We start from the raw sequence: 24,755 nt of genomic DNA, 5'->3' as shown, positions 1-24,755 counted from the left end.
CATTGTCATGCCAAAATAATTGTCGTAAAGTACAGAAGGGGAAAACTTATCCACTGCTGGTAGTCAGACAGCAACCGTCACTCTCGGAACAAAAAGTCATACTACAGCATCAAGGAAGGACCAAAATGCAAGATGGGTTACAGAAGAAAATGTATGACTAGGAAAAATGAAGCGAGGGATAACTCCTCTTCCTCTCGTCACTATCAGTGTGGATTCACCACGATGACCTTCATGCAGGATGGAAACTCCTCTACAGTTATCCGACTGTACACGTTCGTATGATTTTTGGTTTTGGAGGGGATGAATCTGCTGGTGGCTTCTACATGATGTTTAGATCGAGGTGTGTCCCTGACATCTCTGGAGCTGAGTAGACGTGAATATGGACTGTGCTCAATGGAGAAAGGCAAGCAAGTAATTAAAAAAAGAACGTGTACATCAGAAAACAAGCAGAATAAACTCCCAAAAATAAGTGGGGGAGCGGTGGTGAAGTGGGGAGGGCTATTTTTCCTATGATGAACCATTTCTCTATGGAGCACAGAAATACCCTCGACTACTTTGGCAGGCTCGTAACAAACAGACATGAACAAGGTCCACCACACCTGTTGTGTATAAAAGTGAACAAGTATGCAGACGTACAGCGATTTTCTTTGTGTGTTTGTGTACGCGGGTGCATTGTAATCTGTGGGCTTCACACAAACACTTCTCTGTTTGGACCCTTTTCCTGAGGAAACAGTACAGGTGGCGATGGTGGGCCAGGCAGGGGGGTGGCGGGGTTAGTGTGTGTGTCAGTGTCCAGGTGTGTGTCTGGCGTGGCGGGAGGGCTGAGCAGTGAGTCGTAATCAAAACCCTTGAGGGGCTGCAGAGACAATGTGAGTCCACGCCGGGCCTTGGCCGACCGGTCCGGTCTCTCTCTCAGCTCCAGGATCACCTGGGCAGGATAAAAAGGAAAGAATTTGCTTGACCTCGCCTGCATATCAGAAGAAATCTCAATAAAAACAATAATTCACTGATGTGTGAAGTCAGTGAACATGAACTCCTTGGATTAGCCTCACGAAGCCAGCCTAAATCTTGCGAACTCAGTTTTCACTTGGCGAGATATTGAGCTTGTCCCACTTGATTTGATTTTTTGATATACTTTAATGATCCCCGTAGGGAAATTACTCTCTGCGTTTAACCCATCCTAGCTGTGTAGCTAGGAGCAGTGGGCAGCCACTGTACAGCGCCCGGGGATCAACTCCAGTTAGTCTTGCCATGCCTCGGCCAGGGGCACAGAAAGGATGATTAACCCTAACATGCACGTCTTTTTGATGGTGGGGGAAACTGGAGCACCCTGCAGAAAACACACTGCAGACACAGGGAGAACACACAAACTCCACACAGAAGATGACCTGGGATGACCCCAAAGTTGGACAACCCTGGGGTTCGAACCCAGGACCTTCTTGCTGTGAGGCGACAGCACTAACCACGGTGCCACCGTGCCTTACATGCACAAGTGTGTCCAGTTTCTCTAATCACCCAAAGCCCAGTGTGCATGATGAGCATGCCTTGAGGGTGCTGTTTACTGCTAGCAGACCAGCATATTTGGAAAAGTGGTGCTTGCTGCCCTGACTGAGTAAAGGCTGATCCGATCATCTGCAAAGAATTATGGTCTATGCCCACTCACGATAGCCCTAACACAAATGCAAACTGGCTTTTCGAGGCAACCTTTGGATGGCATCTCAAATAAAAAATAATAATTCATTATTGGTTGAAGTAAGTGCAGGATGAACTTTTTCAAGTATACCAACTACCTCCACAGGCTGACGCTGTAGCAGGGCAAGGTCAAAGGTCATCCCATGGAAGAAGGTTTGGCGTTTGAAACGATCAAGGGTCCTCAGCCGACGGGTGGGAGTCTTGCACAGTAACTGTAGTGTGAAGAATGGAGATTACTACAACATTCAACTATCTTTCACCTAGAACAAGTCAACCTAATTTTAACAGCTATGATTCTGTGTAAGGTTTTTCACCTTACACCATCTTACAATACTCTCATTAGGTCTGAAGACAAGTTGGGGCGATGTCCCCCTAATGTCTTCATTCCCATTTGGTTTGTTGTCTCCTGTATTCACCTCAAAATATTTCTTCAGGGTCATAAAAAATGCTTCTCCCCTATTGCTTCAGCCCAATCCAGCCCTTATAAATGTTCAGACTCAACCACATATGTCTGAAGGATGGGAATATGTCACAATAATAAGCAGAGCTAGTCTTTGTACAGATATAATAAGAATGAATAATAATGCATTTATTTAAAGGTACCTTTCATGACACTCAAGGTCACCTTACATCAAATACAATAAAACAAAACAGTAAAAAAAACATTAGTAACGTCAACAATAAAACACAATAAGCAATAGAGCATATCAGCACGAGTTTAAAAAAGAAGATGAATTTGATACTGTTAAAGTGAGTATGCTAGTTTAAAAGGTGGGTTTTAAGAGCAGTTTTGAATTCTGTAATGGAGTCCAGTATGCCGATGTGATGGGGAATGGAGTTCCAGAGTTTTGGTGCAGCATAGCAGAAAGCCCTGGCACCCATTATGCTGAGGTTGATGGCTGGTAGTGCCAATAGACCTGCTGGTGAAGACTGCAAGGGAACGAGATGGAGTGTAAGTCTTAAGGAGGTCTGTGAGATAAGCAGGGGATAGATTATGAAGAGCTTTGAATGTTAATAATAAAATTTTAAAGTTAATCCGTTGTGACACAGGAAGCCAGTGTAATTGAATCAGCATGGGAGAGACATGTTCATTGGACTTTGAACGTGTAATAATCCATGCTGCAGAATCCTGGATGAGTTGAAGTCGTAGAATAAGTTTGTTAGAGATGCCTGACCGCATTTCAGTAGTCAATGCGTGATGTAACCAAAGCATTGACTAAGACTTCCACGGAGTGTTGTTTTAAAGCAGGGCATAGCCTGGAGATGTTGTGCAGATGGAAAAAGACAACCCAGGAGACATTGTTTATATGACTGGAAAAGGGCAGGGTACTATCTAGGATAACATCAAGGCTCTTAGCCTGAGAGGAGACAGGTATGGTGGCTCCAGGAATGGGAGGGGAGCAAATATTTTTTGAGAGTGTAGGTTTAGTGCCAATGAGGTGTAACTAAGTCATCCATATCTGTATATCACGGAGATAAGAAGTGAGGGTACTGGAGGGGAGAGTGGAAGTGGGCTTAGTGGACTCATAAAGCTGTGTATGATCAGCATAGCAGTGGAAATGGATACCATAGTGCCGGAAGATGTTGCCAAGAGGAAGGAGGTAAATAATAAACAGGAGTGGCCCCAACACTGAACCCTGTGGAACTCCAAAAGGACCTATCAAACTTTCTGACAGGTAATTCAGAATTTGTACAAAATGTGTCTTGTCTGTAAGGTAGGAAGCAAACCACTGATACACAGTGCCCCCCAAATCCAATGCTAGCCAGACTATTATTGAGGAGCTGATGGGATACAGTATCAAAGGCTGTGGTGAGGCCAAGGAGGATGAGGATAGAGAGTAGGCCAGAGTCAGCTGCACGAAGGAGGTCATTGGTGATCTTAACCAGGGCTGTTTCTGTGCTATGTTTGGAGCGAAAGCCAGATTGGAATTGTTCAAAGAGATCATTGTTATCAAGGTAGATCTGGAGTTGAGATGCAACCACCCTCCCGAGGATTTTGGAGATGAATGGTAAATTGGAAATAGGCTGGTAGTTGGTTTGGTCATTAGAATCTAAATTAGCTTTTTTCAGAGTTGGTCTGATTATGGCAACCTTCAGTGAAAGGGAAACCATATCGGTGGACAGAAAGGAGTTAATGATGGTGGTTATCAGGAAGATGATAGAGGGCAGGCATGTTTTGGCTAGAGTTGTGGGAATTGGATCCAGGTGACATGTGGAGGTGCTAGACTTAGTAATAAGTTAAAAAATGTGATTTTCAGTTGGAAGACTGAAGTCACATAGGACAGTAGATGGGGACAGTTGCATGGCACTTGCTGATGGTAAATCAGTCTGCATGATGTTAGCAGAGGCTAGCTGCTCATGAATGGTACTAATTTTGGAGTTGAAAAACTTCAAAAAAGTAGAGCATTGTTCATTAGAAAGGTTGCTGTTCATATTTGTTTCAGGAGGGTTTCACTGTGGAGAAGATAGTTCTAGTATTCTCTTCAACTGTACTGAAGATATTTGCATAATGTGATGTTTTAACTGTTGAAAGAGCATGTTTGTAATGGAGTTTATGATCCAAATACATCTGCTTATGAACAGCAAGTCCCGTCTTGGTGCAAAGCCTCTCAAGACACCGACTTATAGTCTTGAGCTGATGTAGTTCAGGTGTGTACCAGGGAGCAGTATGGGCAAATGAGGCAACCCGACTAAAGTATCAAGTGCAGAAGATAAACTATCATTATAGTAGTCCATAAGATCAGGAAGTGAGGAGGTGGGAGCAGGAATGGGGTTCCAGGTAATTAAACTGCTGAGATCATCTGAATTAACATACGTATGTAATGTTGCAGTATGATATGGTACGATGCACCCTTGATTTACTGAGGAGTAGGTTGGTGCTGAATAATACAGCTTTATGGTCAAAGGTGGGTAGTTCAGCAGGGGGGATGTTATATGGTGCGATGCCGAAACAGCAAACTAAGTCAAGGATATGACCCTTGGTGTGGGTTGTAAAGTTAACATACTGTGTTAGCTCAAAGCAACCTAAAATTGCTTTTAAAATCTTTAGTGAACATATTGTCAGTGTTATCAAAATGAACATTTAAATCCCCCATTAGGATTATATCCAGAGACATTGCACTAAGGGTGGTTAAAACTGTCGAGAGTTCAGTGATAAAAATGTCCGATGCCTTAGGTGGTCTGTACAGAGCAGCAACAATGATGGGTGTTGGTCCATAGAGCTTAACAACCAGCAGCTATAAGGAAGATTGATCAGATAGAGAGAGTGGTGTTAGAAGAACAGAACAATAGAATACTCTATTAGTCATTTTGTACATACATACAAATGAAATTTAGTCTGCATTTAACCCATCCTAGCTGTGTAGCTAGGAGCAGTGGGCAGCCGCCGTGCAGCACCCGGGGACCAACTCCAGTTCTTCTTTCCATTGCCTTGGTCAGGGGCACAGACAGGAATGTTAACCCTAACATGCATGTCTTTTTTGATGGTGGGAGGAAACCGGAGCACCCTTAGGAAACTCACGCAGACACAGGGAGAACATGCAAACTCCACACAGAAAGGACCTGGGACGGCCTGGGGTTCGAACCCAGGACCTTGTTGCTGTTAGGCAACAACGCTACACTGGGCCACCGTGCCACCCCACTTGTATTTATGTATGCTAGTTTTATAGTATCACGATAGAGCAGCACAAGGCTGCATCCTCTGCCCGAAGACAAACGTTTGCATACAAATCCTGGTGGAGTTGCTGAATTTAGCTGTAGAAAGTCATTCTGTGACTGCCAGAGTTCTGTGAGACATAAATAGTCCAGTTTGTGCTCTGTGATGAAGTCATTGACCAGAGGAGCTTTGTTGGTGATAGATTTGATAGTGTAGAGGGCAAATTTGTGACAGGTCGTGCACATATAAACAGCTGATTTAACTGGCGGAGTTAGATAACTGTGGTCGACATACCGGTCACGTCGAATATGTCGTGTGGATGAGAGGCCCGGTGACTAATAATAGTCTGTATGGGGAAAACTCATAAATATGTGGCAGATCAACAGGATTAGCTGTCATTAATAGGAACTAGACAATACTACGATGGTAATGGAAGATAAGTAATCCATCAACATCTTAATATTCATACAGTCAGAGGCCTTTATGGGCCGTGTTGGGGTTAGGGTTACTAAGTTAGAGTGTGTGTGTTTGTGTGTGCGCGCGTGCAAGTAGCCACAGCAGTTATTGTCTGCTCAAGCTCAATCAAATTAAAGTTGGACTGAAACTGAAACACTAATATTTTCTAACATTACTTATTACTTTATTTATGCATGTGAAATGTGTTTCTACTGAAAAAAAATTAATAAACATAGAATTTTCACTTTTTCTATTTGTCTTTTTTTCAAGAGCTCTCCTAGCCTAGTTCAGCTTTTCTCAGCCGATCTTTTTCCGCATACCCAGACTCATCGGACACTCTTTTCAAGCAGCCAATCAAATCAAATCATCAAAATATAAAACTCCACCCACTCTTACCACAAATCTTTGCTTGTACTTGTCACTCAAAGGTCAGCTCATGAATATTAACAAGGAATAGACCACTCCCACACAGTTCTCGAGACAGTTGTGGACATTTATGAATAAAGGTATAAAAAAACCTTATTAGTTATCTACAAATAAAAAAAACTGCTTTTGAATGTTTTATCACTCTGTGTTAAAAGTTATCAGACATGAAAAGTTAAAACTGATCTCTGTCTGACTTTAATTTTTATGGTAAAGTCTGTCATTGACTGTAACTGACTTGTGTTACTTCATTGTCAAACTTGGTGTTTATCTGTTCGTGCTATTTCACACAAAACACAATACTCGTTGACTCATTGACAGAGTGCATGCATTGAGTTGGGGGAGGTCCGCACGCCTGGAGGTGAAGGGTGAAGGCAGGTTCTGATTTTGCTGTGATTCTTTATTTGCCAACGCCTGCAGGTTTGTGACAACACTGCATGCCTTTCATATTTCTGCAGAGATACGTTTTTGTTCAGTGTTGATCCTGGATCTGTGTGCACATCTACCTCAGTGAGGAGCAGGGCCAGCTGGGGGCTGAGGCTGAAGGGCATTTCATAGGGGAAATAGCGTACTTTCCTCAGCATACTACAGTGGTCTGGTTCTGCAGGCACAGGAAACTGAAGACATGAACAGAAAGGTAATTCACGGTCAGATGACTGTTTGTAGTTTTGCACAGAGTTCATACACCTTTTCATCAATGATTCTCAAGGACCTTTCCATGACTTCTCTATATCTTTTAGCTTAATTTCCACAACCAGAAGGACCTATTTTTTTAAGAATTGCCACTGAAAAGTTGTGTTTTAACACTTAATATGATGTTAAAGTCAGATTATGTTTCAAATGCTGTATATGAGCAACTTTTTGCAAGCCACATTTTGTAATTGCCCATTTGAAATCACTGGTGGATGAAACCATATGAAAGCTAGCCAGCGGAAGCGCATGTTAGCATGGTGAGGCTAACTATTGCGTGCGCACACACTCACCAGAAATGTTAAATGACCACCACAATGGTGTCACCTGCTGTTACTTTTCAATTTATTTTTTTAATTGATCAATCAATGTCTAAGAGTTGATGCTGCTTTAGTCAGATATCCATGATTTTTCCAAAATTTATAATTTTAATTTTCCTTAAATTTTCCAGGGCCTGGAAATTGTATTTTCAAGTTCACTGACTTTCCCAGGTTTTTTTTATGACTGTATGAACCCTGTTGGCAGCTACTGGACTTTATAAAGTAGTACCTTGTAGTGACCTACTTTGAGGTTAGATATCCACCCTAGCTAACCCCTGAACCCACTGTCTGAAAGGGACTGTCTCTTCTGCATGGTGGATATCTGTCACACCTACAACCTCTAAGCCTGGCACTACCATCATCAAGACCATCCCCGTGTCTGCTCTGCAGCAGGGAACTACAGGGGTGTCTTCCAGAAAAAGTCCTATCACCACCCTGACCACAAAGACGGTGATACCAGCATCAGGAGGTAAAATCATCACTACAGTATCCAAGATTACCACAGCGACTGGCCAGTAAGGGCTGACACAAGTGGTTCTGAAAGGTGCACCAGATCAGCCTGGTACTGTTCTGAGGACAGTACCAATGGGTGGAGTCAGGCTGGTGTCACTCGGCACTGTAGGTGCCAAACCCACTGTCACCACACTGGCCATCAAAGGAACCACAGGAGTATCCAGTTTAGGCATGGTGACAGGAAGTGTCTTCTCTACACTGGCTGGAGGAAGTGTTGCAATTGCCAACGCCTCATTGGCAACTCCCATCACCACCCTAACTAACCCCTGAACCCACTGTCTTAAAGGGACCGTCTCTTCCGCATGGTGAATATCTAACCTCAGAGTAGGTCACTACAACCTAGTGATATTAATTTCTAATTTCAATTCCCGCCTACTAGTCCCAGCATTGCTGTTGGAGATTTATCTGTTGTGTACTTACACTAACTGCACTTCAAATGACTCTTGGCTACAATGTCATTACTATCATTATAGCTATTTATTTGCCCATCGGTTGGGCTCTAAATGGACAGATACATCTGCTAATTGCTGGCTTTGGTTAGTGGCTTTGGATAAATGTGCCTGCTTAGTGACTCAAGGTAAAACCTTGAAAATGTAGGTGACATAAAAACCAAATATCATCACAGGATAAATAACGGTCATTGCTGACTGCCCAACATATAGCAGAGATAACACCTCAAGCAGCAGTGTGACTTATGATGTCACACTCACCTTGCCAGTAACCAATGAGAAAAGAAGGATGCCCAAAGACCACCAATCAGCTGCATGGTTGTACGGTCCACCGCTCAGCACCTCTGGGGCTGGAGAGCAGAGAGAGAGGGACGGATTCAGCATGCAACGTACATCTGGATGTGAACAACATCATAGAACAAGTAAGTTAATTATGGTCTCTGCAAATTTTTATCTATGTTATCTTCAATCATCCATCCATCCATTATCCAAACTGCTTATCCTGCTCTTAGGGTCGCGGGGATGCTGGAGCCTATCCCAGCAGTCATTGGGCGGCAGGCGGGGAGACACCCTGGACAGGCCGCCAGGCCAATTTGATCATTCTATCTTCTTTATTCCATTTTATTAAGGTTTATTGTTTTTATATATTTTGTTTTATTTGACGTATTTACTGTTTTTATCTGGACTTTCACTTAATGTAAAGTGCACTGCATTGCATTTGAATGTATAAAACGTGCCATGTAAATGAAGTTTGATTGATTGATTAATAAAAGGTCTACTATCATAGTCATCTGTCTGCAGACCTGCAGTGGATCAAAGAAGTTTGTGTACAGTTTATAAGTCTGGCTGGTCCTCTGCATCTCATCACTGAAGCCTATCGCCACTTCTCCAGATGCAGAATATGAATGAATCTGTGTTTTCAGCCACGCTCCATTTCTCACCCATATACTGGATGGTCCCACAGATGGTGAAGGCCCGTCCTCCGCGCTCCAGACGTCGGGACAAACCAAAATCAGCTAAGCGGAGGTGTCCTGGAACAGACCATTAATGCTGCGTCATCGTGGCTGCACGACACGCAGCTATAAACTCGTCTGCGTTTTGACTTTCAGTCTTAAATAACAGTGACACGTGTGCATCAACCCAGATGAAAAGATGACAATAAAGTCCTTATGAGGGGTGGATGCATTTCATAAAACATGTCTGTGTGCTTCTTACAATAATCCCTGATCTGCTCTTTTGTGTAATTTAATATGTGCAGCGGCCTAAACAGGCTGTCCTCTCTCTCATTTGTATTAATAGATTTAATTCTACTGAGGTGAGTTTTGAGTGACAGCTGTGCCCGGTAACACAACGTTCTGAACACATGGTTGTATATAGAATATATTTCTATTTACCGCTGTCTGTCAGCAGGATGTTCTCCAACTATTGAAAGGGTGAAACACAAACAAACAGATGAGACACACATTTAAAGCAAAGTTGACTTAGTCAATACATCTACAATATATATATATAAAAAAAAACAAATCGCACTAATCCCTTTTTCTTAACAGGTTGTAATGATGATATGTCTTTAAAGGCTGTTTCTTGAGATGAACTTGGCTCATACTTGCCAAAACATGAAATATAAAAATTCCAAAGGGAAATAACATGCCTGTTAACACAAAGGGTAGATTATATAAAAGTGAGGCATACATTATTTATCCCTGGCTTAACATGATGCGGGAGTGACAGCTGCACCACTAGTTTCCAAACAGCAGCCATTTTCTCTCATTGTTTTATCAACAGGAGGCAGGCCTCTGGGTGGCAGCATCATCACAGCATAAATCATCACAACATAAATCATAAAGCATAAAGAGAGCCCCATGGCACAATGAACCGCATGCAGAATCCTCCAATTGTGCAGCAGAAATTAATTTTCTATGACAATCTGAGAAATCTGTTTGCCAATAAGCACGTCTGGGTTAGGAAACGTGTGTTTCTCATTTCGGGCTGATGTTGTCTTGTAGTATTGAAATATTTTGAGATTTACTTGGCTTTGCTCACACTGAATCTTGTGTCGGCACACCTTTCAGAGCCGCTGATAAAATATCAGATCATGACTGACAATGACATTCAATGGCCAGTTCATTTATCTGTGGCGCCGGGCCCTATCCAGACACTACGGCTATGAGATCATCTATGTTTTTATACATAATATATATTCATAACTTTGTTAAAAGAAACACTCAATGGTAAGGAAAGTTCTCAACAAATAAGGAGCAAAATAATCCAGTGAGGAAACAGGCTTGTACTGTCTCATAAAGAATTTACTTGACTCACTGGATAATATATATTCATATCTCATCTCATCTCATCATCAGCCGCTTCTCCAAGATCGGGTCATGGTGGCAGCAAGCTAAGTAGGGCACTTCAGACATCCCTCTCCACAGCAACGCCCTCCAGCTCCTCCTGGGGGATCCCAAGACGTTCCCAGGTCAGGTTGGACATGTAGTCCCTCCAGCGAGTTCTGGGTCTACCCCGGGGTCTCCTCCCAGTTGGATGTGCCTGGTAAACTTCCAAAGGAAGGCACCCAGGAGGCATCCTAATCAGATGCCCGAACCACCTCAACTGGCTCCTTTCGATGCGAAGGAGCAGCGGCTCTACTCTGAGCTCCCTCCGAATGTCTGAGCTCCTCACCATATCTAAGGCTGAGCCCAGACACCCTACGGAGGAAACTCATTTCAGCAGCTTGTATCTGCGATCTCACCCTTTCGGTCACCACCCAAAGATAGGTGAGGGTTGGACTGGAGATTGACTGGCAAATTGAGAGCTTTGCCTTCTGGCTCAGCTCCCTCTTCACCACAACAGTCCGGTACAACGTCCACATTACTGCTGATGCTGCACCAATCCGCCTGTCAAGCTCCTGCTCCATCCTACCCTCACTCGTGAACAAGACCCCGAGATACCTGAACTCCTTCACTTGAGGCAACAACTCATCCCCCAACCCAGAGGGAGCAATCCACCATTTTCCAGTAGAGAACCACGGCCTAATACTTGGAGGTGCTGACTCTCATCCCGGCCATTTCACACTCAGCTGAAAACCACCCCAGTGCATACTGGAGGTCACATTCTGATGAAACCAACAAAACCACATCATCTGCGAAGAGCAGAGATGCAATTCTGAGGTTCCCAAAACAGATACACTCCTCACCTTGGCTGCGCCTTGAGATCCTGTCCATGAATATCACAAACAGAATCGGAGACAAGGGACAACCTTGGTGGAGTCCGACACCCACCGAAAATGTGTTTGACTTTGTGCCAAGAATACGGGCACAACTCTCACTTTGATTATACAAGGACGGGTGAATTAATCATATTAATATATGCAGCTGTAATATGTAAGATAAACTTTCTCGTCTGCAGTAAAAACAATCACTTAACAAAAGTATTATGGATTATTCGCTCTGTGAAAGTATTATCATTTTGCCAACCAAAGGCTGTTATTACCAAAAATGCCTTAAAAGGAAGCAGAGACTGGTTTTATCTCAGATTATTCCATCAACTACATACTAGAGTTGGTTTCACCTGTCTCAATAGAAAACAACTCATTTTGGAGCAAAACTCTTTAACATCATCTCATTCTCACCTTCACATCTCTGTGGATGATCCCAAAGTCATGAAGGAATCCTGTGGAAGACCAACAACAGTCATCAACAGCCAGTGCAAATACTAAAACCCACCAGAGCCTTCAAAGCACACTACAAATCTACTTTTTGGTGTACCCACCCACTTTAAAAGCAAACCAAATATAAAACACATGTCCACTCTGTCTCTGTAGGAGATTCTTTCAGTGTTCCTGGCAATATTGAAGGTTTTATGTGACTTTTGAAATCTGTTCCCACCCAATCCTGCACCACGCATGAACAGTGCTTGCCGTGCTACCCGTATAGTTAAACAATTAATTCCTTCAAAGTGCCCAACACATTAATTCAAAACTCGAAACATGCACGTACACACATTCATAACTAGACTTTTCAATAATCTCATATTCACCATTTGCCTTAGTTTGCCATTTTGACCGGCCTAGAATGCGTTCGCTGCTGTTGTGTGTACTAACGCTGCAGTGCATTTGACTGGTTTGGTTTGGTTTCACAGGATTTAGTTGATTTGGTTTCATAGGAAAAGAAAATGAAAGATGATGGAGAATGCTGAAAATCCTTTTGGTTGCTATCTATTATTATTATTACCTACACTGATGTGCATGTCTTTTTCTTTCTTTTTTTTTTTTGGCCCGTTTCTGTAACCACAAATATAACCAAAACAAAAAAGTTACCTAGTAGTATATTTTGTGGGCCAACCATTGTGTCCCTGTGGGTACCCAATGCAGGACTATGGTTTAACACCTTGAGGCGTACTTACCTAGAGCACAGCCCAACTCTGCTCCGAAAATCCTCACGGCATCCTCTGTGAACTGACCAATCATCACCCAGTATGTGTACAGGTCTCCTGTGCTGCAGTAGTCACACACTGTGGGAGAGGGTACGGCATTAGAAAACACATTTGACATGATGTGTTGGGTAAAAGCAACCTACCGAAGGCCAATGAGACGTGGTACACACGGTAGCCAGGCAAAAAACAAGGGTGGGGGGTGGGGGGGTATCTGGGAGTAAGGAGGGTGCAAAGCTTTCTGCCTCTACAGCCCCAAAGGATGAGACGCTCAGCTCAGCTATAGTTTGCAGGGAGAAGGCTTTAGGAGGGCAGACGGGGTGGGTTGGGGGTGTTGTCACCTCCCGTGGACGGGACACATGTATGCAGTGTAAGCATCAGAGGCGGCATTCAACATCTGGTCTCCGGGCTAACACAAACTCTCTGGTCACAGGGGGGTGGGGAACAAACTGGGTCACATTTTCTGAGTCAGTGGTTGAGTAGGGAAAAAAAGGCCTAACAAGATGCTCTGGAGGAGAAAACAAGTGGGCGTATAGGGGACTATAGGGTTTATGCTGCTACAGACACACTTGCAGTGTATGACTGAAAGTAGTGAGCGGCGTGGGGAGGTGCAGGGTTGAAGACACTGGTAGAGTTTGTGTGGAGTCGACTCCAAAGGCCAAAGTTAACCAGAATAACCTATTTATCTTGTCCACTCACGAATTTATTTAATCTACATATTAAAGGGAAACTCCGGGGTTTTTTTTAAAACTTTTTTTTTTAGTTTTTAAAGTTTGAAGTTTAAAGGGCTTAAGTTTGTAGCACAGTCTTTTAAACTGATTCAGTACTGAGCAAGCTACTGTCAGCCGACTGCTGTGCATGAAGCTGCAGTGTAATCCTCCTTCAATGAATTCTCTTCCCACGGTGTCATACATTGACATTTTGGCAAAGCATTGGTATAGGTAAGGTACCATTCAGTGTCTGTATAAAGATCTGCTAGGTGTATCATATACTCCGATGTTAAACCTCCTGCAGATATATTGGATGCCTACAGGTTTTTCACCTGCCACCGAATTTTTCTCCTATAATGATCTGGTCCAACGCTGCTTGAAGCATCTCTATGCAGACATGGAGGGGCACCTTGCACCTCCTATATCTACGCTCTGGCAAAAGCATCAATATATGACGCTGTGGGATGAGAATGGGCTGAATCCTTTGGGGCAATAGCATTTGCCAAATGATTCCAACTAAAAGAGCTCTTTTTTGGGGACTAGCAGGCTCAGATTGTTATGAGAGGAGTATTAAGAGCCTTAGCCATGATATTACTCGTGGCATGATATAGATATCATTTAATTTCTAACCTGGAGCAGAAGTCTCCTTCTGTCATTCAGCAAGGAGTGAGTTGTCATAGGAAGGTCACAGGAAGTGCAAAAAAGAAAACGTAAAAAGGTCTATCACTGTACTGGGATTGACATTTCATAATGGAAGGTGTTTTGAGACACTTCTCAAAACATTCTGGTTCCACTAGTGCCAAAAAAGAGCTCTTTTAGGGGATGTTATTTGGTGAAGGTTTACATTGTAGTTTGGTATGCAGTAGCTGGCTAATGCTAGCCTGCTCAAAATTAAATCAATTTAAAAGATTTTGCTACTCATCGCTCAGTTTGACTTCTAAAGATAGGGCTTATGTTAAAAAATACCAGAGTTTTCCTTTAAGGGCATTACGTCAAGGATTGGGGGTAGATCCTGGACAATGCAGCAAGTGTTGAGGTGTGAGAGGGTGGAGTGAGGGTTTTGGATAGTGGATCTGGGCTGGGTCACAGTTCATTCTATGTGACTCACTAATGTAGAGGTGGCGCTGTGTCTGCCAACAGTCCTGGAGGTCATGGACAAACGGGTGGCGAACCTGACGCTGTGGGCAGAGGTCATAGGTCAACCGGTAACACAATTTAATTCTGACCAACGATCAAAGAGGATGTGGGACTTTCTCCCTGTGGTAAAACTCTTCTATTGCCACAATCCCACTACCTTTTTGGAATTTTTACAGTCTATCACCATTTTATACTTACCACTCATGAAGTACATAGTTAGGTTTCTATCCATCCTTTTCTTCATATTGGACAAGCAGCTCCAGTTTGCCATCCAGCTTGCCACACAAAAACACTCCACAGTTCAGCTAAAGCTAACGATGCTACAACAGTGTAAGATTTAGCGATAAAAATGACTGCAAAGTTTTAAAATGGTCATTTGTATTCACAATGATAGACTGCTGTAGCATCATGTTAGCTTTGTCTGAACTGAGGAGTGTTTTTTCTTTTCTTTTTTTTTTTTACATTGAATGAGGATTGTGGATTTGTCCTCCATTAATTACATTGAACTGTAGATGACAAGCTGGAACTGTGTCCAGTAGGAAGAATAGGATGGATGACTGTGAAAAAGAAAGCTGCCTATGTATTACATGAATGGTGAGAATAGAATAGACTTTAAAAAAAATCCAAACTAATCCTTTGAGGTTGAGGAAAGATCCCTTGATTCCCAAAATGAGTGATAGTGTTTCTAATCCCAGGCTGGTAACAAAGAGGAAAATAATTCCTGGTGCGTTTTAGTGGCACACCATCTGTGAGACTATGTCAACAGTGGCTCAGATGATTTTTTAACTCTGTCATGTTCTGTAAGACCTTTGCATCTATTTTTAGATGATTTATTTTTTATTTTCTACCCCTAGTGGTCGTTTGGGAGTAATTCATTATTTTTCTTGTTTATTTCCTGCTGTTTTCATTGGTTGTTTTAGTCATATGACAAAACCAAGTCATAGTGCAGAGATTCCTGTCAGGAAATTCTACATACATAAGATGTGGTCAGCTTGCAGCTCAAGCTACCTATCCTTTCCTTCCTTTATTTGTGCCTTGGAAAGCATTGCTACTAAGTTGACAAAGCCAGTAAGGTCTATGTTATTCTGGATGACCAGGGCAACTGGTCAATGCACCAGGTCGGAATTCTTTAACCACTACCAAATTAGAGCGTCAGACTTGCCAGACGAGCGCCCGGGTAGCATAGCAGTCTATTCTGTTGCCTACCAACATGGGGATCTCCAGTTTGAATCCCCGTACTACCTCCGGCTTGGTTGGGCGTCCCTACAGACACAATTGGCCATGTCTGCGGGTGGGAAGCCGGATGTGGGTATGTGTCCTGGCCGCTGCACTAGCGCCTCCTCTGGTCGGTCAGGGCACCTGTTCGGGGGCGGGGGGACTGGGGAGAATAGCGTGATCCTCCTATGTGCTACGTCCCCCTGATGAAACTCCTCACTGTCAGGTGAAAAGAAGCAGCTGGCAATGCCACATGTATCGGAGGAGGCATGTGGTAGTCTACAGCCCTCCTCGGATCAGCAGAGGGGGTGGAGCAGCGCCCGGGACAGCTCGGAAGAGTGGGGTAATTGGCCAAGTAAAATTGGTGAGAAAAGGGGGGAAAAAAAGACTTGCCAGACAACCTCTGCATGTGTGCAGGAATCACTGAAACATCCAGGGGAAGAGCCACAGGGTTCATGGCAGAGTCATTGGATGGAACAAGTTTTATGCTCCCCACTCTTGGCAGATGGCAGACCTACCCTCCCATCATCTGAGCACAGAGCCGCCCTTCACCTACGTGGGACTTGACGTGTTTGGCCCGTGAGCTGTCACCAGAAGATGAACCCGCGGGGATCAGGCTAACAGCAAAAGGTGGGCTGTATTCTTCACCTGCATGAACATGCATGCCATGCACACAGAACTTATCAAGGCAATGGACACATCAAGTTTCATCAGTGCCTTGTGGCTACTGTTTGCTCGACGAGGACCTACTAATTAGATTGTTCCGATTGCAGAACCAACTTTACGGGCGCCTGCAAGGAGTTGAATATACTCCTCACTTATCAATGTCAGGAAGTACTTGGGTGAAGAAGGTTGCTCTTGGGTCTTCGAACTCCCCCTCATTCCTCCCACATGGGATGAGGTTGGGAGTGAATTATTGGCCTGTACAGATGCGTACTCAACACCATGCTCAAGCAAACCAGCCGTTCACGCCTCACTCATGAGGTGTCACCTACTTTAATGGCAGAGGTTACAGCAATCATCAATGCCAGGCCACTCGCACCTATCTCTTCAGACCCAGAGTCGCCCTTTCTCTTGAACCATGCTTTTCCCTTGTTTTGTACATACTCATCAGCTGCACAGTGTTGTACAAAAATCCTTTCATGAGCATGAGGGCAACCGTAAAAGAGCATTCAACCTTACTACAGCCTACGACTTTCCCTTGAAGCCTGTTAGCTATCTGTCAATTTGTGTACAGACGCACACAATGGGGACAGAATACTGTCTGATGGGACAGCCATTTTCTAATGTCCCATTATGACCTGGCTTGTCAGTACACATACAGGTTACAAACACATAAAGAGTCATACATTGGAAATTGCAAAATAACAAAAACCATGTTCACCCCCCTCCATTTTTTTCCTTTTTTTTTTTTTTTTTACAGATTCTGCTCTTCCACTTCAAGTACCCACCCACCTGAACGATAACCTCTTCTTTAGACTGCTCCAAGACACCAAGCCGCAGAATCTCTGATTTAGGTATGACCTGTTGATGGACACAAATCAAATCCTGAACAACTACAAAGTTTCAGAAGGACTTTGGCACTGATACACTCATTGACGTTTTGGTATATCGTACATTTTCCTGATACTTCTGGAGTAAAATGACACAATGGCTGTGAGATTAATATACTAGCTGAAAACTCAAGAGTTGGACTGAGATTGAAACACTAATATTTTCTAGCATCACTTATTACCTTAACTGTAACACATTTTGTTCTGTCTCTTTCTTTCTTTCTTTTAATTTCCCCCCTTTTTCTCCCCAATTGTATCCAGCCAATTACCCCACTTGTCCAAGCTGTCCCGGTCGCTGCTCCACCCTCTCTGCTGATCCGGGGGGGGGGGGGGGGGCTGCAGACTACCACATGCCTCCTTCGATACATGTGGAGTCGCCAGTTGCTTCTTTTCACCTGACAGTGAGGAGTTTCACCAGGGGGACGTAGCGCGTGGGAGGCTCACGCTATTCCCTCCAGGTCCCCCTCCCCCCCTGAACAGGCGCCTTGACTAACCAGAGGAGGCGCTAGTGCAGCGACCAGGACACATACCCACATCCGGCTTCCCATCCGCAGACATGGCCAATTACATCTGTAAGGGCGCCCGACCAAGCTGGAGGAAACACGGGGATTCGAACCGGCGATCCCCGTGTTGGTAGGCAACGGAATAGACCGCTACACTACCCAGACACCCCCGTTCTCTCTTTCCAATAAAACAGTGAAAAGACAGAAGTCTGTTTTTCTTTTTTCAAAAGAGCTCCCACTAGTTCAGTTTTCCTGAGAAGATCTGTTCTGACACTCTGATGTCATCAGATACACTCATTTACATACAGCCAATCAGATCAAATCATCAAAAGCTGAAACTCCGCCCATTCTTACCGCCAACCCTTGCTTGTGTCTGTCACTCAAAGGTCGGCTCATGAATATTAATGAGGACTAGCCACTATCGGTTCTCAAGCTAATGGAGAACAGCTATGAATAAGATGATAAAAAACAACACAACCTTAGTCATTTACAAATAAAAAAGATGCTGAACGTTTTATTATGCCGTGCTCAATGTTTTTAGACGTGAAAGTAAAATGACTGATTACTGATTTCGGACCGACTTTAAGTGGAGGATGGTTTCGGTTATATTGAAAGGAAGAAATAAGGAACATTTTGGGAAGTGGCGGCTACTTGTGGTCAAGCTGTCAAAGCTATTTGGACAGAACAGCACTGCGTTAAAGACAGCCATCAAATAGGATTATACGTAACAGGGCCATATTTCCAATGTTCAAATCAGCATGCGTAGCTGGGGAAAAAACTCAAATCAAAAGTTTAACCTCACAGCCAATGTATACGAAGTAGAACACCCATCAGTGTGTTGCTGTCATAATTTAATAACACTTCACGTGCAACAGTTTCTGGGATTAATGAGCCGTCCATTCAATCAGGGCTGAAAACACAGAAATATCTAAAAAGAGAAGGGAAAACCTCACTTTGACAGCGTATGTTTTCTGTTTGGTCCTGTCCTTCACTTTCAGGATTGGGCCGAAGGACCCTTTAGCGATGTAACCCAGGACCTGAGAGGACAGACGGAGGAGAGATCACAAGGCAGGAACCGGAATCAGACGGAGGAGAGGGGTGACAACAAGTGTGTGTGTGTGTGTGTGTGTGTGTTGTCTATTCATATCTGTGAAGACCAGTTCCCCCCCTTTTCTCCCCAATTGTACCCCGCCAATTACCCCACTCTTCCGAGCCATCCCAGTCGCTGCTCCACCCCCTCAGCCGATCCATGTGGAGTCGCCAGCTGCTTCTTTTCCCCTGACAGCGAGGAGTTTCACCAGCGGGACGTAGCGCGTGGGAGGATCACGCTATAACCCCCCCCCCTTAACAGGCACCCCGACCGACCAACCAGAGGAGGCGCTAGTGCAGCTACCAGGACACATACCACATCCGGGCTTCCCATCCGCAGACACGGACAATTTTGTCCGACCAAGCCGGAGGTAACGTGGGGATTCGAACCGGCGATCCCCGTGTTGGTAGGCAACAGAATAGACCACTACGCCACCCGGACGCCCTCTTGTTTGCTTTTTATGCTTTATGTAAAGCATGTTGAATTGCCTTTGTGTATGAAATATGCTATAAAGATGGATTTGCCTAGCTTTAAAATGAGAGTTAGGATGAGGTCAGGGTTGAAGACTGGAGAATGAATGACGTCAATGAGCGTATGGAAAAACAAACGTGTGTGTGTGTGTGTGTGTGCGTGTGTGTGTGTGTGAGATGATGTTGCTTGGAGGCCGACCTGGAAGTGTTCGTGGCCGGGCAAAGCCCGGTGGGGGAACTCGGGTAGGAACATGTTGATGAACGCCGGCAGACTCCACTCGGCCCTCAGCTTGTCGGGGCCCACCCCGGCCAGCCGCAGCACGTGCTCCGGGATGTCGGACGCCTTGCCGTGGAGCATCCGCTGGTGGCGCAGGCGCAGGGCGGGCGGGGCCAGGCGGCAGAGGCCTGCCGGGATGGACAGGCCCACGCTGGAGAGGAAGCCGCGCCACCCAGAGGAGCAGCGCTCCTCCACCTGCCCTTCGACAGCGCCCTTCTGCAGGACACGAGTCAGAGATGGACAGACTGTGAGACACTAAACACTGGGCAGGATGCCGTCTTGGGATTTAAAGCTGCAGTCTGCAATTCAAATGTAAACCAAAGGCTCACCCCACTGCCAAAATTTCAAAGCGCTGGATTAGAACCTGCTAGCGCTTGAACATTGATTGACAGGTCTCCTAGCATAACGCGAGACAACACGTGCATCGGAGTTTTGCCATGTGCGCTGATACTGTAAAAGGTTCGTCTGCATCGCTGCTGCTTGTAAAGTTTGCAGTAAAACAGGCCTGCACTTTCAGTTGCGATCAGTTCAGAAGGACCAAATTCTTATCGTCCATTGATAACTTCAGCCCGTCACGTGAATGCAGCTCAAATTCATGTGGTCAAGAGGTTACAGACTGTGCAAACACTGTCCTATAGAGATTTGTATTTTTCTGTAGGCGTCTCTGCTTCCGTCCAGACGGCCGTTTGTTCCCACTGATTGATTGATTGATTGATTGGATTCTCCCCCTTTTTCTCCCCAGTTGCATCCGGCCAATTACCCCACTCTTCCAAGCCATCCCGGTCGCTGCTCCACCCCCTCTGCTGATCCGGGGGGGGGGGGCTGCAGACTACCACATGCCTCCTCCCATACATGTGGCGTCGCCAGCCGCTTCTTTTCACCTGACAGTGAGGAGTTTCACCAGGGGGGCGTAGCGCGTGGGAGGATCACGCTATTCGATCCCAGTTCCCCCTCCCCCCCCTGAACAGGCGCCCCAACCGACCAGAGGAGGCGCTAGTGCAGCGACCAGGACACACACCCACGTTCCCATTTATATTTTAGTGCCGATTGAAAACAAACTTGCGGAGACCTGAAACTGGCTGGAGTGTTTTAATCCACCCCAGTCGACCCTCTGTTGCCTTTACCTAGTGTCAGAGTTCCATTGTGGTTGCAGGATAACACAATTTGAACGTGGCTTTACAAGCAAAGTTCACATGTATGACTTCTCAATGGCAACATGAATAGGTGCAAGAAAATATGGTAGTTATTCAAAAATCTAATAAACTACAATATGCTTTGGAAAATGGTCAAGAGTTATGTCAAGTACACACACACACACACACACACACACACACACACACACACACACACACATATATATATATATATATATAAATAAAATGCAAAAATATGCACAAACAGCGGTATGCTCCTTTAAAGACAGTGGTCACAAAACGCTCCTGACCCAGTTGGGAAATGAGCGTTATGGCCTGCTAACCATCCCGGGTTTGCCCTCCATGCTGCAGTGACAGACAGTTACCTGTAGGGGAAATGGAGGGTTAATTAAAAATGCATTGATGTGTATGTTGGAGGTTGAAACGAAAATTTGGGTCAGGGCTTTTACCCCCCCCCCCCCCCGTGTGCAACTTGAAACTCTGTGCATACCTATATACATGTTAACTTCTGGGAACTAACATGAGGAAACTGAACATTACAGAGTTAAACGTGCGTCTTCAGACCGGAACGCGGCTTTAGACGTCCTCATAGCTGAACGACAGGGTCAAAACGACAGCAGGACAACACATAACGCCTGTCTATGGAGTTACTCAACAAGAGAAACCAGTCAAGAGGAACTCACGTGTGGTTCACATGTGAAGGGTTTGTCTGTCATGTGAATAATATAATAATAATAATATAATCTATCATTTCAGAATCGACATCATGACATGAACATGTGAAACTGTCACACTGTAAAGGTGCAAAGGAGGCAATTGTGGCCCATCACTCGTGTTCGGCTAAAACATCACGAAACCTGACCAGGTCTGCTCTGACCTGTGACTCATCTGGAAGACAAGTCTAGGGGGATACATTATTCATACACGCAGCTTGGAAAGTTAAAAGCTGCACAGATGTGATGTGTCTCCTTTTTATTCTTTCATATTGCAATACCTTCCAACAACATGAAAGTTATCATCATCATGTCGAAGCGGTTTGGATGGATGGTGGATGGATGGATGGATGGATGGATGGATGGATGGATGGGTGGATGGATGGTGGATGGATAGATGGATGATGGATGGACGGATGATGGATGGATGGACGGATGGATGGATGGATGGTGGGTGGATGGATGGACTGATGGTGGATGGATGGACTGATGGTGGATGGATGGACGGATGGATGGATGGATGGATGGATGATGGATGGTGGATGGATGATGGATGGATGGATGGATGGATGGATGGATGGTGGATGGATGGATGGTGGATGGATGATGGATGGATGGTGGATGGATGGATGATGGATGGATGGATGGTGGATGGATGGATGATGGATGGATGGATGGACGGACGGATGGTGGATGGATGGATGGATGATGGATGGTGGATGGATGGATGGATGGATGATGGATGGATGGATGGTGGATGGATGGATGGATGATGGATGGATGGATGGATGGATGGATGGATGGATGGATGGATGGATGGATGGATGGATGGATGGATGGTGGATGGATAGATGGATGGATGGATATCCTTCTGCTGTCGTCTTCCGAGGAGAGTCCCCGCTACCTTCCCTCAGGCGGGACTTTGGGCCGTGGGAGAGTCCATCAGGTCTCCTTCTGTACATTGCTTCTTCCGGCCAATTACCCCACTCTCCCGAGCCGTCCCGGTTGCTGCTCCACTCCCTCTGGGGGGGGGGGGGGCTGCAGACTACCACATGCCTCCTCCTATACATGTGGAGTCACCAGCCGCTTCTTTTCACCTGATAGTGAGGAGTTTCGCCAGGGGGACGCAGCGCGTGGGAGGAGAGAAGGCCCATTTGAGACTTCATGACCCAAGACATGGAGCCTGGCCCTGGACGGAGGTCAGGTCCTCGTGAAGTTTGGCCACCGGGATTTAAAACAAGGGAAGATCCGACTGCTTTCAGCATGGGGCTTCAGGTTGTATTTGTTCCTGGACAAACTATAGGAGACTTTACTCTGTTATCCGGAGTTTCTCCTCATCCCGGTGGAGGGTCATGGGCACCTTTTCTCCTTCCATGTGTTGGAGAAGGTAGTGTGGTGGGAAAGCCCGCTGGAAGGCACCTGTGTAAAACGTGACCTCATTATCTGCACGTGATGTGGAGGTTTCGGTGGAGCCAGGTGGAGACTTGTTTCAGTCAGGACAGTCATTATAACGCGTTATGACGCTCCGCTGTTAACAAGGCTCTTCGGTGGGTTTGTTGGGATGAACGAACCGCAGCTTCTCTGCTGCGACACGAGGGATGGACACACACTTTTCAGCAGGGCTGATACAATTGTACTTTACAGCAAGCGATACTTTACATGATGTGGTAGAAGTGGATACAAATTAATTTACTAATGTAAACTACTAATAAGACACGTTAGCCCCTAGCTAACGGGTCTGACCCTTTAGCCGAGCGGTTAGTGATGTTGCCTTGTGGTGCGGTACACTCCGTATCGAATCCCGCACCGGGCAAGAAAATAACCGGTTACATTGGTGGCAGCGGTGGGATCCGGAAGTGTGCAGATCCTCAGAAGTCTCTTTGGAGCGCGGGAAGAACAAAGCGCGAGGGCGCGCTTCCGGGGAGGGTGACGACTGTAAACTACTAATAAGACACGTTAGTCCCTAGCTAACGGGTCTGGCCCTTTAGCCGAGCGGTTAGTGACGTCCCCGTATCGAATCCCGCACCGGGCAAGAAAATAACCGGTTACACTAATGTTAATAGATCACTACTATGACTATAAATTAGTAATTAAAGTGACACTGCATTACTAAAACGGCTGGTTCGAGTTCAAGGGATTGTCTATGGAAATGAACTTATTATTACTGATTTATAACACATTAATAAATGTGTTTTGATATCATCACTTATAAACCCCAAGTATGATTTTTATTGTGGCACCCAATTACACAATGCTCTTGATTTCATCCTACACTGATGAAAGGGGGGGGGTGACTTCTTTTTTCTTTTTTTAGCTGTTGTCAAAATAACATTAAAATTGAAGATAAATAATTTCTCAAATTGAGACTTGTCATCAAAGAAGAAGAAGCCCCGGCGACTTATGGCCCCTGCAACATGCTAACAAAACCACCCTCTATAACACACACACACACACACACACACACACACACACACACACAGTCGTTTTGTGCCCATTGCATTGCCTTGCACTTGCGCTGCAATGCAAAGGGAGAGAGAGGGGGGGGCAGGGGGGGGCTATGCCCTACATCTGTGTTATAGTCCTGCCGTCCCCCGGGGCGCAGGAGCAGACTTCCTGCGCTTTGACGCAAGATGCGCGCAACTCAACCGTGCACGACGTCATTACGATCTGCCCCAACACAGAAACACACATTACACAGCGCAGCGCCCGCCTGCCCGTGCAACACTCACTTGTTCACCCGAGACACTGTGCAGTGACAAACTACGACCGGCTCGTGTTTCGTGGACGCCGTCGCGTGGCGCAGTATTATCAATTATTTGCGCATCAGTGATAATTATTCATCACGTTCATTCTTCATTCGTTACACGCGAGGGGACTCCGGAGCCGCTTTATCAGAATAAGCCCCGGTCTTGACTCCCTCCGAGCCACCTCACACGCGCTGAAGCGTGCACGGCTGCGGGGAAGGTGGACCCCCCCCTCCCCTCCCCTCCCCCTCCGAGTTTAGAGACTCACCTTGCTGCTTCTACTGGTGTCGGCCCCCATCTGTCCGACAGGTGACCATCAGAGGCACCTCATCATCCTACATGCGGTGTGCGCCTCTCCTCCTCCCCCGGACACCACGCACCTCCTCCCGCCGCATCCGAAGATTAAAGTCTCTGCGCGCCGCAAAGATCCTCCGGCGCAACAAAAAAAGAAAAAAGAAAAAGAAAAAAGCTGAGGTTGGACTAAAAACTTTTAATTGCCCACAAATTCTCTTGTTAATCAGCCATTAAGCTATGATCATTCAGGGCAGTCCAGTTTGGAAGGGGGA

The 24,755-nt window shown here is 45.3% G+C and overlaps 1 protein-coding gene across 1 annotated transcript; it reads right to left on the bottom strand.

Moving 5' to 3' along the window:
* Positions 1-688: 688 nt before the first annotated feature.
* rskrb (ribosomal protein S6 kinase related b) lies at positions 689-24,755 on the bottom strand. The gene is made up of 13 exons (XM_056285511.1): positions 24,458-24,755; positions 19,501-19,794; positions 18,695-18,778; positions 17,141-17,209; positions 14,442-14,511; positions 12,597-12,704; positions 11,824-11,864; positions 9,593-9,620; positions 9,140-9,229; positions 8,460-8,548; positions 6,733-6,843; positions 1,791-1,904; positions 689-928 (listed from the first exon to the last, which is right to left on the bottom strand). Exons 1-13 carry the CDS (start codon positions 24,485-24,487, stop codon positions 689-691), a joined length of 1,368 nt encoding a protein of 455 aa, XP_056141486.1. The 5' UTR covers positions 24,488-24,755.

The sequence above is a fragment of the Lampris incognitus genome, chromosome 8 (genome assembly GCF_029633865.1).
Source record: "Lampris incognitus isolate fLamInc1 chromosome 8, fLamInc1.hap2, whole genome shotgun sequence".
Classification (NCBI taxonomy): domain Eukaryota; kingdom Metazoa; phylum Chordata; class Actinopteri; order Lampriformes; family Lampridae; genus Lampris; species Lampris incognitus.
The sequence above is the reverse complement of the archived record's forward strand: the minus strand, read 5'-3'. Positions and strand labels throughout refer to the sequence as shown.

Excerpts from the sequence above, each read along its gene's own strand:
- rskrb (XM_056285511.1), bottom strand. The coding sequence starts at position 24,487 with ATGGGGGCCGACACCAGTAGAAGCAGCAAG. Across the intron at positions 9,621-11,823 it reads TCATCCACAGAGATGTGAAG|TTGGAGAACATCCTGCTGAC; the intron begins GTGAGAATGAGA and ends CCCTTTCAATAG. Across the intron at positions 6,844-8,459 it reads TCTCATTGGTTACTGGCAAG|TTTCCTGTGCCTGCAGAACC; the intron begins GTGAGTGTGACA and ends TCATGTCTTCAG.